General features: G+C 43.3%; 1 protein-coding gene across 1 annotated transcript in view; it reads left to right on the forward strand.

Moving 5' to 3' along the window:
* LOC144687612 (citron Rho-interacting kinase-like) overlaps positions 1-14,569 on the forward strand; it is a 215,439-nt gene that overhangs the window by 46,591 nt on the left and 154,279 nt on the right. Inside the window, exon 10 of the mRNA XM_078553958.1 lies at positions 5,562-5,745. Coding sequence (XP_078410084.1) covers positions 5,562-5,745 — 184 coding nt within the window. The remainder of the gene's footprint in view (positions 1-5,561; positions 5,746-14,569) is intronic.

A 14,569-nucleotide genomic window follows, 5' to 3' on the forward strand; every position in this document is an offset into this window, starting at 1 on the left:
CGGCTGCAGACTGCACCACCTCTGTGGGCAGCAGCAGCCTGGGATTGCTGGCTGGCACCCAATTGCAAGGGCACTTAGAGTAACAAGAAGATGAATGCAATCTTCCTGAGAGAGGACAGCAATTTTGTGCTCCATGGAGCCGTTCCCACACCCCTGGGCAGCACCTGTTGGAGGACAGATGTAAGCAGTCTGAGCTTGCATGGTAACATGGCAACCTGCATGACTTCAGTCTGAACTTTCACTGCAGCATTCAGATTTCTGTTGTCATTATCGGAGCTGTTGGCTGCAAGTGTAAAGTCAAGTGACAACGCTGTGTGTTCATCATCGTTTCTCCTTTTGATGCTCCCCCACTGCCTGGCTAGGTTGCACTCCTTGGGTATATGAAGGGAAAAAGGTCCATGGATAAAATTGTGATGTGGGGAGGGGGAGAAAGTAAGAGTTGCATGCTTATATCATCTGCACCTTGTAAATCAGAAGTGAATGTGGGTTGGGAGGAAAGTGGGATATTAGAAGGAGGATTAGATTTTAGAATACTGTTATCTTCCATGCGTTCTGCCCTGTTGCTAGCCACAAACTCAGCAGCGAGCACCTGACTCATGGCCAGCACTCTGTCCTTATGGGAGTTAGAACATGCTGGTGTGCCTGTCCCCTCTCTGGGTAGGTCCTGCTGCCTCTAATTGTGTGCTACGTTGTCCTGCAGGACTGAGAAAGTATTATGCTGTTGAATTGTGCAATCTGTTTGACTGATGTGGCTGCCAAGGTTGAGTAGTTGACAGTGTGTACAAGTTGCGATGTAGGTGTGAAGCTTATAAATGTGATAAGTGTGTGAAGATGAGGCGAAGCATTTAAAAAAAATTTTTTATTTTTTTTAATCAATCATGGGATGTGGGCATCGCTGGCTAGGCCAGCATTTATTGCCCAACCCTAATTACCTTTGTTCAGTGGGCGTTTAAGAGTCAAACAATATGAGCCCTGATTGGAGATTATGGGTTGGTGAGTGATGGGAAAGTGGAGATTTTGAACAGTGTCTGAGGCTAGTGGTGCAGTTGGTAGGATGTGGCATTTGAAGATGCACCCATTGACCTTCACTACTTGTGTGAAGTCATTGTACTACTTTCATCACAGCATCCAGGTCCTTGGGGCTTGATTCCTGGCATTGATCTCTGCAGTTATCTGCTCCCATTGCATTCTCACTGTGTGTCTGCAGGGCCTCCTGATCCCTTATAGATACAGGACATCTCTCTTACTTTCCAGCTCTCCGATCAAGGTCCTCCATTGCAGCCTTGGAAAATTTTGACACCCCTCTTTCTATGTTGTGCCATTTTCACTGTTTCTCAGGCCAGAGCCATTGCATGACACTTAACGTCTGCTCCAGTCATAATGCATGTAACCTTTACGAGGTGCAGGCTAGCTTTTAGTGGCGCTAGCAAGTTATGATTTTGGACCCCCTGCTGATCCAGGCAACACCAAATTGGTGTGTTACCTGCATTCCATTGAATTCCATTCTGCCTGTTTTTGGGGACTCTCCAGTTTAGCTGCACACCCTAGTCCCTGATTCAAAACTAATTGTAGAATGTTTTAACATAAGTAAGGATGTGCTTTAGTACTTGGGTTTTTGCCTCAATGTTGTATTATTCCACAAAAGTGCCAGTGCATGATACTCCTCCTCTCTGTATAAAGCTGCTGATTTGTGCATGAAGTACAACAAAAGGTGAAAACATAGCCACAGCTCTATGTATGTGTGAGGAGCTGGCTGCACAGTTCATTGTACCTCAGCTGGAGAAAACACCCCCTTTTTAGGACTAGGTACTAAAATTCCAGTTCAGTTGCTTCTAGACTGGTTATAAACCTCAGTGCATGGGGAGGCCATTGGAGGCCCAGCTTATCTTTGGCAACATTGAGGTGCTTCCCAACATTGGGGTAGATGGTATAATTGGTAACAGACATAGCTCACTGACTAATGCACTAATTAGCACCAGTGTGAGTATGGGCAAATTGTTTCATGCACTGTTTTATTTGTTACACCAGCCTGAATTTAATGATGGCCAATTTTACCTGTAGTGTGATCAGCTTGATATTAGTCTATATGCGATTATCAGTAATGTGTGCACACATTGTGTGTTGGTTGCTGAGCTTTCTGTTTATAATACTTTATACATCATTACAGTCACCTGTTCTGTGAGTTTGTAACTGGGACTTTTTTATGAGTCATGCATTAATGAATGTACAATGAAGAGAATCTACACTGCACTGTAGAACCAGTGAGCTCTTGCCTCAAGAAACGGGTATTGTGAACTGTTGCTCTAGTAATCTGATAGTCTGTACCTAATGCTGATGGTGCTGCTCAAATAGGGGGAATTGTACTGATGTACTAACCTGTTATGGACTTGTAATGGCAGCAGGATGAATGTTGGGCATCACTCAGGGTACAGTAATTTAGATTCATTTTGTAACTGGATTGTGGCTGTTCACTGGGCTGATTTATATCGGTTATTGACCTTCTTCATGAGGGATGTTATGACATTGCAGGGATGTGAGCATGTTTTGGTTTATTTTCTGAACCCATCTATGTACAATATAATGCTGCATTAGTGTCTGAATGGAATAGGATACCATGGAAACAAAATTGCCAATGTAAGCAGTGCTACAGTACAGGAACAGTGTGTAGGTGTTCCATCCCTCTGAAGGATCGGCTCATATTGATCCACAGCATAATTATAGTCTCCAAGCTGCATGTTAACCCTTTCAATGCTGCAAGATAAATGGAGCAGAGTACGGAACTCTGGGTTGTTTTTCTCCCTTTTTAAGGAAGTTGTACCATTCTACAGTTTGATGAGCATTGACAGCTCTCTGATACCTTACCCAGAAAACCATTTACATCCAAGCCTAAGCAGTAAGTGTTGGAAAGCCATTTGACCATCATGGGGTTTTCGAGCATAAACCTGACAATATAAGCACATTTTGCAGCATTCATTGTCAGATGGGTATCAAGGAAGGAAATCCAGTCTGTTTGTTATTCCCTTCCTGCCCCGTCTGGCCAAACCAATTGTAATGTCCCCTTTTGGTAATATTTGCTTACAGTACCAAGGGGCTGCAACCTTTTCTAGTCTGACTGTCTCAGCATTTACCCATTAGGAGAGTGGGAGTAATCTTTTAATAGTATGGTACAACTCATCACTACATTGGAGCAACTTGAATGCTTAATAATGAGAGAACAGATCTAGACATAGAACCCAAAATGCCTTATAAAATTTAAATTTATGTGAGCTTGTACAATAAAATATGTCAGTTCAAAATATTGTAGCCAAGGGTCAATTAAAATATATTGGTACTGACTGCTTATTCAGCAACAGGAGAAGCTAGGCAGAAGTTTCCCTGCGAAAAGCAATGTTGTTGTTGGTTACCGATCCTTGTAGATTGAGACGACCAAAAGAAGGTTGCTCCTTCACAGAGAGAAGAAAAATGGATGAGTGAGCTGGACTGTGCTGCTGTTGCTTGCCATCTGGTGGTTGCTTACAGTATCGCATTGATAAAAAGCTGGATGTTGGTTGGCTTATCTTCACTCGGGGAATGGTGCATGGTTGGGGAGGGGAGAGAACTTCAAAGAAAAAAAAAACAAACTTCAAGGAAAAAAACAGAAACTGCAAATGTAGTAGCAAGTGGACAGTAAATGCCAGTAATTTGTAGGGCAGCTATATTTCCCAAATGCACCAATGTAAACCTGATGTAGAGTGAGAATGGAATTGAGAACAAAGTCACCCATTCAGGATGGGCGATGCATTATGGTTTGGGAGGAGCCTGACTCTTTTGCCCATTATAGGATGAAGCTTTTCTGAGGGTCAATCTGCTATTCAGTGACTGTCTCCGATTGGACCTGTGCTATTATTTGATTTTTTTTTTCATGAAAACTAATCCATGGAACAGGGAAACCGCAGAAATTGCCTGTTTGACTCCAAAATCTACTTTTTGGTATTGTGCTTCTGCCCTTTTACCAGGAAAACTTACCATTGGATAAGAGGAAAGGAGAAATGGTACATTGTGAATCCTGTCAGCCGAAGAATTACAGTGCACAATGTGGAAGCAAATTAAAGAATTGGAAAAGTGTGTTTAAAATATCAAGGAGACTGATAATACCTTCCACAAGAATTTGATCCTTTATACTATTGTTTATAATTGATTCTCCATAATTTGTACAATATTACTGTACCATGGTTTTTTCTCTGATTCAGAGACTTGTAATGTTTTCTATACAAAAAGATATACTTCAGGTTGGAACAGTAACATCTTGTATGTGTTGCAGGAACTTGTATGATGCTAATAATTTCTAATCTCCCCCATTAGGCTTTTAACCTTGGTCAGTAAAGTGTCACCTCTGCACAAACCTTGCCAGAGCCTTGGTAATGCAGGGAGACAATGCATATTGCTGATAGAATAGCCTGGTATCTATTTGGGAAACTTCAGATAGATCACAGGACTGCTCATTTAGCTTGAAAGGTGACCTGTCAAGCCTCTTGTCATTTGTGCTGCTTCCCTACCACATGGCACAGTCCAACCAAATAGCAAAGTAAAATCAGCATATTGAGTGGTTTAGATCGACAATGTGCCTGACTGCTGTGCTGCCTGCAGATGTTTATATTCCCAACAAAGGAGATTGCCTCTGTCTCTTTTGGAAGGTTCCCTTCAGCTAATCTCTGGTAGTGTTCTTGGGAAGGTGTCAGCAATATGACCCTACGTGGAGGCTGTGCTGCAGGTCTGACCAGCTCAGAACTGCCATGATTAAGCCTGCAGTCTCTAAGAAGTAGTAGATTGGCACAAGTACTGCAGTGCTGACTGAGTTTGGCTACTAGCATATTCATTATTAAAAAATTGTACTTGCAGTGCAGAAAGAAAGTTTCTGCAGGCAGCAGCAGCTTGCCATTGTAATGGTTCTGCAGCATTATCAGAAAAGTCATTTCCAGGGAGAGTTCTTGATGAATTGAGGATTATTACAAAATATATTGATGATTATGGTGTACCAGAATGCTCTGTAAGTAAATGTCTTTGAAACCTATCTCTTTGTTATTGGTTAGCTGGGTACTAGCTATTATGGAAGTCAAGTAAATCCATAATGTGGCTCTTAATTTTTACCAAAAGTAAAGATTATTGCAGCATTGTATTTCCATTATGAACTTCTCTGTTGCCAGAAATTTTTTGGCATCAAATAAGGAGTGATTTGTGTTGTAGCATAAGGATGGGTGGAGCCTGGACCATCATTTATAATTTTCCTCCTGTATATAGCAGCACCTTCATAGAAGTACAGTGAATATGTAACACAATGAAGCTTTTGGATGCATCTGCAGAGCAATATTAGAGATCAGCCTGAGCCTGTGTGGCTGTCAGGTTATCTGTGAGTAAGATCCACTTTTACCTCAAACTGATGTAATGAGCTGTGACAGCCTATTGAATACACAGCTCCAGTAGTGACTCACTCCTCTTTTATTGGTACGATTGCATGCCGGCTGTTGCCTCTTCGTTCGCTATACTTTTGCCGAATTCCAGCATATCTTGTGTTCCCCTTGCAGTTCCACCCCCTTTTGTACCCGCTCTGGAAACTGATGATGATGTGTCCAATTTCGATGAGCCGGAGAAAATCTCGTGCCCGACGATCAAGGCACGGCAGCTGAATAAGTCGGGTTTTACAGGAGAGGACTTGCCATTCGTGGGATTGTCCTTTACCAAGACACTGGCTGCACTCTCCTGCTCAGAGTAAGTGCAATCACTTAGTTAACACTTTAACCCTCAGCGTAATTCTCAAAGATCTGCAAAGGAGCAATGTATTTCAGTGTAACAGAGAATCTGGCAATTGTGTTTTGAAATGCCTATGCAATATTTGCTTCAGTGCAGTTATCTGTTGACCTTTTAAATACTGATCAATTTATGAAGATCTTTTCATGGAAAGATGTTGCTTCATTAAATTTCCAAGATGTCCAAGGAGCAGTTAACTTGTAGAGAATTCTTGCTTGTTAGCTAAGCTAGGATCAAAATTTCTAAGTGCAACCGCAGTTACCATTTGGGCAGAGGCTGATGCTGGTGTTTAGTTTCCTACCTTTTGGGTCTTGCTGTTTGTTTGTCTGTAGATTGTTCCAGTGTATAGAGAAACTGCTTTACTGTTGAAAAATCTTCACTTTTGTCAGGATGGCTGAGTGGTCTAAGGCGCCAGACTCAATCCCTGCCTTACTGAAGTCTTGGGAATTCCAGTCCCTTTCTAGGGGCTTGGGTTCAAATTCCACTTCAGAAACTAACCTTAGGTTAGAAGAGAGGCATAGATTAAGCATATAGACCGTAGATAAGTGCGTGATAAGAAAGAATATGAAGGGATTAGGAGAGAAGTAAAAAAATAATTGGGAAGGCTGAGAGGAACTATGAAATTAAATTATCAAAAACATTAAACAAAGTAAAATATTTTACAGGTGCATCAATTAAAAAAAGAAGCAGGCTGTGATGGGAACAGAGCTATTGGGGGATAGACAGAATAATACCACAGGTATTGATAAGGAGAAGGCAGAAATATTAAATATTTATTTTGCTTCAGTATTTACCAAAGAGAGAGATCAGGTAGACATGACATTGGATGATATGATGAGATGAGTAATGAGCTAAACGCATTTAAATGTTTTCAGAAAGGCTGTGTATTGAATAAACTAACGAAACTCAAAAGAGGATAAAACACCTGGTATGGATGGATTTCATCAATGTATTTTAAAAGAATCCAGGGAAGAGAGAGCAGAGGCAATACTACATATTTTTAATAATTCGTTAGAAAAGGTATAGTGCCAGAGGACAGGTGGAATAGCTAATGTAATTCCTAGTTTATGAAAGGGGGACAGAACATGTACTGTGAATTATAAACAGCTTAACATTGGTGAAAAGATGAATAATGGAATCCTTACTAAAGAAGAGAATAGAAGAACCTTTAGAAATGAGAAATGTAATAATGAATAGTCAGCATAGATTTGAAAAGGAAAAATCTTCCTTCACCAGCCTTATTCATTTTTTGAGGAGGTAACGGAATAGACAATGCTAATGCAGTAGATGTATTTTATCTGGATTTATAAAAGGACCATGATAAGTTGCCTCATAATAGGCTAATGAATAAAGTCAGAGAATGTGGAGTCAGGAAACAAGTGGCAGAATAGATTGCAAGCTGGCTTCAAGACAAAGCAGCAAGTGGGAGTAAGAGTAGTTATTCAGAGTGGCAGAAGGTGGAAAGTGATATTCCACATGGATCACTGCTGTTCACAGTTACATTAATGATTTGGACTTTGGAATCAAAAACAAAATTTCCGAATTTGCACATGACACCAAATTGGGCCGGGGCAGGGGCGCAGTTAGTGTGGCAATAGTCAATACTGAGGAGGACTGCAAAAAATTACAGGAGGACATTAATAAATTTGTAGAATTGGAAAATAATTGGCAATTGAAGTTCAGCACTGATAATTGTGAGGTAGTATATTTTCATAGGAAGATTGGGGTGGTCACATCACTTGGAAGATGAAAGTCCAGGCAGGACAGAGGAACAAAGGGACCTTTTACCCACCTTCAATATTCTCCCTCCACCTGGACCCCTCCCTCTGGATTCTTACCTTCTCTTGATCTTTTCATTGAGAACTGTTGGCGTGACATTAGCCGTCTCAATTTCTCTGCTCCTCTCACCCATTCTAATCTGTCTCTCTCTGAACTTACTGCACTCCATTCTCTCAGGTCCAACCCCAACATTGTCATCAAACCCGCTGACAAGGGTGGTGCTGTTGTTGTCTGGCGCACTGACCTCTACCTCGCGGAGGCTGAGCGTCAACTCGCAGACACTTCCTCCTACCTCTCCCTGGACCATGACCCCACCACTGAACATCAAGCCATTGTTTCCAGGACTGTCACTGACCTCATCTCCTCTGGAGATCTTCCTCCCACAGCTTCCAACTTGATAGTCGCCCAACCTCGGACGGCCCGCTTCTACCTCCTACCCAAAATCCACAAACAGAACTGTCCCGGCAGACCGATCGTGTCAGCCTGTTCCTGTCCCACGGAACTCATTTCTCGTTATCTTGACTCCCTTCTCTCTCCCCTTGTCCAGTCCCTTCCCACCTACATCCGTGATTCCTCTGACACCTTACGTCACATCAACAATTTCCAGTTCCCTGGCCCCAACCGCTTCCTCTTCACCATGGACGTCCAATCCCTCTACACCTCCATCCCCCACCAGGATGGTCTGAGGGCCCTTAGCTTCTTCCTTGAACAGAGGCCCGAACAATCCCCATCCACCACTACTCTCCTCCGTCTGGCTGAACTTGTTCTCACACTGAACAATTTCTCCTTTAACTCCTCTCACTTTCTCCAAATAAAAGGTGTGGCTATGGGTACCCGCATGGGCCCCAGCTATGCCTGTCTCTTTATGGGGTATGTGGAACATTCCTTGTTCCAGTCCTACTCCGGCCCCCTCCCACAACTCTTTCTCCGGTACATCGATGATTACTTCGGTGCTGCTTCATGCTCTCGTCGGGACCTGGAAAAATTTATTAATTTTGCTTCCAATCTCCACCCCTCCATCATTTTCACATGGTCCATCTCTGACACTTCACTTCCCTTCCCTTCCTTGACCTCTCTGTCTCAATTTCTGATGATAGACTGTCCACCAATACCCATTACAAGCCTACCGACTCCCACAGCTACCTCGACTACAGCTCCTCACACCCCGCTTCCTATAAGGACTCCATCCCATTCTCTCAGTTCCTTCGCCTCCGTCGCATCTGTTCTGATGACGCTACCTTCAAAAACAGTTCCTCTGACATGTCCTCCTTCTTCCTTAATCAAGGTTTTCCACCCACGGTCGTTGACAGGGCCCTCAACCGTGTCCGGCCCATCTCCCGCACATCCGCCCTCACGCCTTCTCCTCCCTCCCAGAAACATGATGGGGTCCCCCTTGTCCTCACTTATCACCCCACCAGCCTCCGCATTCAAAGGATCATCCTCCGCCATTTCCACCAACTCCAGCATGATGCCACCACCAAACACATCTTCCCTTCACCACCCCCTGGCGGCATTCCGTAGGGATCGTTCCCTCCGGGACAGCCTGGACCACTCCTCCATCACCCCCTACTCCTCAACCCCCACCTATGGCACCTCCCCATGCCCACGCAGAAGATGCAACACCTGCCCCTTCACTTCCTCTCTCCTCACCGTCCAAGGGCCCAAACACTCCTTTCAAGTGAAGCAGCATTTCACTTGCATTTCCCCTAACTTAGTCTACTGCATTCGTTGCTCCCAATGCGGTCTCCTCTACATTGGAGAGACCAAACGCAAACTGGGCGACTGCTTTGCAGAACACCTGCGGTCTGTCCGCAAGAAAGACCCAAACCTCCCTGTCGCTTGCCATTTTAACACTCCACCCTGCTCTCTTGCCCACATGTCTGTCCTTGGCTTGCTGCATTGTTCCAGTGAAGCCCAACGCAAACTGGAGGAACGGCACCTCATCTTCCGACTAGGCACTTTACAGCCTTCCGGGCTGAATATTGAATTCAACAACTTTAGATCTTAAACTCCCTCCCCCCATCCCCACCCCGTTTCTTCCCCCTCCCTTTTGTTTTTTTCAATAATTTATATAGATTTTTCTTTTCCCACCTATTTCCATTATTTTAAAATCTACAACTAATACCTTGTCAGTCTTTCCACCCCACCCCCACTAGAGCTGTACCTTGAGTGTCCTGCCATCCATTCTTAATTAGCACTTTTCTTAGATAATATCACCACCTTCAACACCTCTTTGATCCTTTTGTCTGTGACATCTTTTGATTATCTGCTCCTATCACTGCTTGCTTGTCCCTACAACCACCCCCACCCCCCCCTCAACTTCTCTCCCCACCCCACCTTAAACCAGCTTATATTTCACCTCTCTCCTAACTATACTCAGTTCTGTTGAAGGGTCGTGAGGACTCGAAACGTCGACTCTTTTCTTCTCCACCGATGCTGCCAGACCTGCTGAGTTTTTCCAGGTAATTCTGTTTTTGTTTTGGATTTCCAGCATCTGCAGTAGTTTTTTGTTTTTAACAAAGGGACCTTGGAGTGCAAATATATCAACCACTGAAAGTTGTGCTACAGGTTAGCAAGGTCATTTTAAAACCAAGCACTGGGCCTTATTTCTAATGGGGTATAATTGAAAAGTAGAGAAGTTAAGCTATACCTATTTCGAATTTTGTTAGACCACACTCAGAATGATGTGTGCAGTTCTGGTCACCAAATTATAAAAAGGATATAGAGGAACTGGAGAGCGTGCAGAAAAGATTTACAAGGATGATACCAGAAATGTGTGGCTATACATGTCAGGAAAGGGTTGAGAAGGCTAGATCTCTTTTCCCATGAAAAAAGAAGGCTGAGGGTGACCTAATAGAAGTTTTTAAAGATATTAAAGGTTTTGGTAGAGAAAATGTTTCCTTATGTGGGGAAGAGCATAACTGGAGGCAATCAGTATAAGATAATCACCAAGAAATCCAATAGGGAATTCAGAAAAAAAACTTCTTTACCGAAGAGTGGTGAGAATGTGGAACTTGCTACCACAGGGAGTAGTTGAAGGAAGTAGTAAAGATGCTTTTAAGGAGAGGCGAGACAAATTTATAATAGGGAGAAGGGAAGAGATGATGGATTAATATGAGGAAAGATAAGATGAGGCTTGAGTGGCACATAAACACCAGCATGGTCTGGTTGGGTCAGATGGTCTATTTTGCTGTATATCCTATGTATGTAATACTGTGTAACCCTGTCATAACCTTGTACACCTCCATCAAATCTCTTCTCAATCTCCTTTGCTCTAAGGAGAACAATCTCAGTTCTCCAACCTAATCTTGTAGCTGAAATCCCTCATCACCAAACCATTCTGGTAAATCCGCTCTGTATCATCTCAAGGACCCACACATCCTTCCTAAAGTGTATTGACCAGAACTGGATGCAATACTCTAGTTCGCTGACGAATCCTCAATGTTCAGCACCATTCGCGATGACTCAGACACTGAAACAGTCCATGTCCAAATGCAGCAAGACCTGGACAATATCCAGACTTGGGCTGAGAAGTGGCAAGTAACATTTGTGCCACACAAGTGTCAGGCAATGACCATCTCCAACAAGAGAGAATCTAACCATCACCCCATGACATTCAATGGTATTGCCATCACTGAATCCCCCACTATCAATACCCTGGGGTTTACCATTGACCATAAACTGACCTGGACTAGCCATATAAATAATGTGGCTACAAGAGCAGGTCAGAGGCTAGGAATCCTGTGGCCAGTAACTCACCTCCTGATTTCCCAAAGCCTGTCCACAATCTACAAGGCACAACAGGAGTGTGATGGAATACTCTCAACTTGCCTGAATGAGTGCAGCTCCAACAACACTCAAGAAGCTTGACACCATCCAGGACAAAGCAGCCCACTTGATTGGCACCCTACCCACAAACATTCACTCCCTCCACCACCAACGCACAGTAGCAGCAGTGTGTACCATCTACAAAATGTACTGCAGAAACTCACCAAGGTTTCTTAGACAGCACCTTCCAAACCCACTACCATTATCATCTAGAAGGACAAGGGCAGCAGATAGATGAGAACACCACCACCTGGAAGTTCCCCTCCAAGCCATTGGCCATCCTGACTTGGAAATATATTGCCGTTCCTTCACTGTCGTTGGGTCAAAATCCTGGAACAGCACTGCGGGTGTACCTACACCACATGGACTGCAGCGATTCAAGAAGGCAGCTCACCACCACCTTCTCAAGGGCATTTAGGGATGGGCAATAAATGCTGGCCTAGTCAGTGAAGCCCACATCTCTTGAATGAATAATAAAAAAAAGTTGCATCTTAACTAGAGCTTTATATAGGTTTGACATGACTTCCCTGCTTTTGTACTCAATACCTCTATTCATGAAGCCCAAGATCCCATATGTTTTTCTAACTACTCTCTCAATATGTTCTATCATCTTCAAAGATCTATGCACATCCACCCCAAGGTTCCCCTCTATACCTGTGTGCTCTCTATAATTGCACCATTTAGTCTATATTGTCTCTCCCTATCTCTCCTGCCAAGATGCATCACCTTGCACTTCCCTGTGTTAAATTCCATTTGGCAACTGTCTGCCCATTCTCTCAACTTATCTGTCCCTGCTGTAATCAATTAGTATCATGCTCGCTGGCTGCCAGAGGCATTCAGTGCCTGATCGAGGGACCTGGCATCAGAAAGTGTGGGAAGGCTGCTGAGAGCTACCCTGCTCATGTTGCCAAGCCCTGTCTCTCACTCGATCCCCTCCCTCCATCATCCACTCGAGGCCTAGGTTCTTCGATGATCCTGGGCCTTGGAGTGGGTGCAATACTGGCAGCAGCCACCCCGATGGTGCTGCTGAGCAATGCGCAACTGCTGGCCTCTGATCGGCCAACGGCTTTCGGGAGTGGGATTTCTTCCCCTGGCTCTTGTTCCTGGGGAAGGCCTGCCATTGCCCAGTTAAGTGCCTGATGGTACTTAATGCAGCAAGCCTTTCTGAAAGTAGGCAACCCAGGGCTCTCACTGGTTCTGTGGCTGGTGGGCTAGACCCCCATTGCCTGCAATAAGTACTGCCCAGTGGGTCTACTAGACCAGTTCTGTTTGTGAATTTTTGGAAGGAGGTAGAAGAGGGCTGTTCAAGGTTGGGAACTGTGAGGTTAGGGGTTATGAGAGAGAAGATTTCCAGAAGAGATGAGGCCAGTGACAGTGAAGCAGATGTTCAGTGGTCACTTGAGGTCCAGGGGCACTTTGAAGGGCCGGGGGGTGGTCAGAGAGCTTTCATTCAATCTCCATAAGATTAGAGACCTTGTTTGCCAAACAGCAACACCGCTGCCCTTGTCAGAAGGTTTAATGACCATGTCAAAGTTGGACCTGAGAGAACAATGCTGCGAGTTCAGAGGGACATAGGTTGGAAGGAGTGAGGGGAGCAGAGAAATAGAGATGGCTGATGTCATGCTGGCTATTTCCAGTAAAAAAAGATCTAGAGAGAGAAATAATTCAGTTGTGTGACATAGAATATACTCAGTACTACACTGGAGGGGCTTGACCCTACAACTGCCTGACTTAGAGGTGAGAGTGTTACCAACTGAGCCAAGGTGACAGGATTTGATTTATGAACATGGCAAAGTGCGCAGTGTTACAATCTCATTATAGATATATTGCAGATCTCTAACTGTTGCATGAAGTATGGTGATTGGGCCCACTATGGAAATATGCTTAAACTGTAAGCATGCATGGAGGGACCTGGTAATCAAATAGTGCAGGATGGCTCATTATGGGATGAAGTAATGTGATTGCCATGCAGAGATTAGATCTGATAACTTTCGGTAAATTGTGGTGTCGGAATATAGCAATGGGTATGATGACTTGAGGACCTGGTATGTACGTGCAAAGGTGGAAACTACTATATGAAAATAATAGTGTAGAATTAGTATTTCATATATTATTACACATATGTGTACATTTAATGTGTTTGCGATATTAGTGTAAAACATTAGTAGACTGAGGAATTTCATACAAAAACAACATAGGTATGAATCTGTAATGTGGTAAACTGATGGAACCTGGTAAATGCAAGTTATGCAGGTGGCATTTTCTTAATTTTGGAATATGAAAATAGGACCTAAAATAGTTTGATTGTGGATTGATGAATGGTCATTCTTGTGTAAACTTTGTTTCAGGTGCAATCCTTCTTTCTAATCATACTTAGTCCATTTGTCATTTGCAAACATAACAGATTATAAATTGTGGTGGGTGAGAATACTATTGAACATTAGTTGTGCTGTAAAAACAGAAAATTCTGGAAAAACTCAGCAGGTCTGGCAGCATCTGTGGAGAGAGAGACGGTTAGCGTTTCGAGTCCATATGACTCTTCTTCATACTCTTCTTAGTTGTGATGTGTTTGAGCCTTTTTCCTCAGATTGAAATTAGCTTCTGATTTTATGATATTGTTATAGGTAAACACATTTGATAATCGTGGTGCTTCTTTTCCCCTTTAGCAATGATCGATTTTTGCAGGTAAAATCAGGAAGATGAGTTGTTTGCTGTAAAAGGTTTTAGGCTGTAAACATCTATTATCCCTCCCGTTTTTTAAATATCCTTGTCATGTTAAGTACACCAGTATGAAAGAGACCATTAAATAATTATGCCTCGCTCGTGTCACCAGGGTTATTCTTTTTCTGGCATTGTACTTTAGCAACAGTGTCGTGTTTCAATGTGGACATGCAGTTTTCAGCCATTGTGTGCAGACTACTTCTCCCAGCACATAAATGCACGCACTTGGATATTCTTACTAGTGTGATTCTGCTAGCCTGAATAGGGAGACTTGTGCTGGTAAGTAGATTTAGTAGTTGCACAGTGCATGTTGTCTTTGTGTATTACTGCGTTTTACTGATGACAAATTGTTTGAACCTATGGAATTTGAAAATTTACACATGCAGACCTTCCAGCATCTTTTTTGGCACCCTGGTTTAAAGCTAGTCTAAAAGCAAAATTCTGCGGATGCTGGAAA

The sequence above is a fragment of the Cetorhinus maximus genome, chromosome 12, assembly GCF_964194155.1.
Source record: "Cetorhinus maximus chromosome 12, sCetMax3.hap1.1, whole genome shotgun sequence".
Taxonomy (NCBI): domain Eukaryota; kingdom Metazoa; phylum Chordata; class Chondrichthyes; order Lamniformes; family Cetorhinidae; genus Cetorhinus; species Cetorhinus maximus.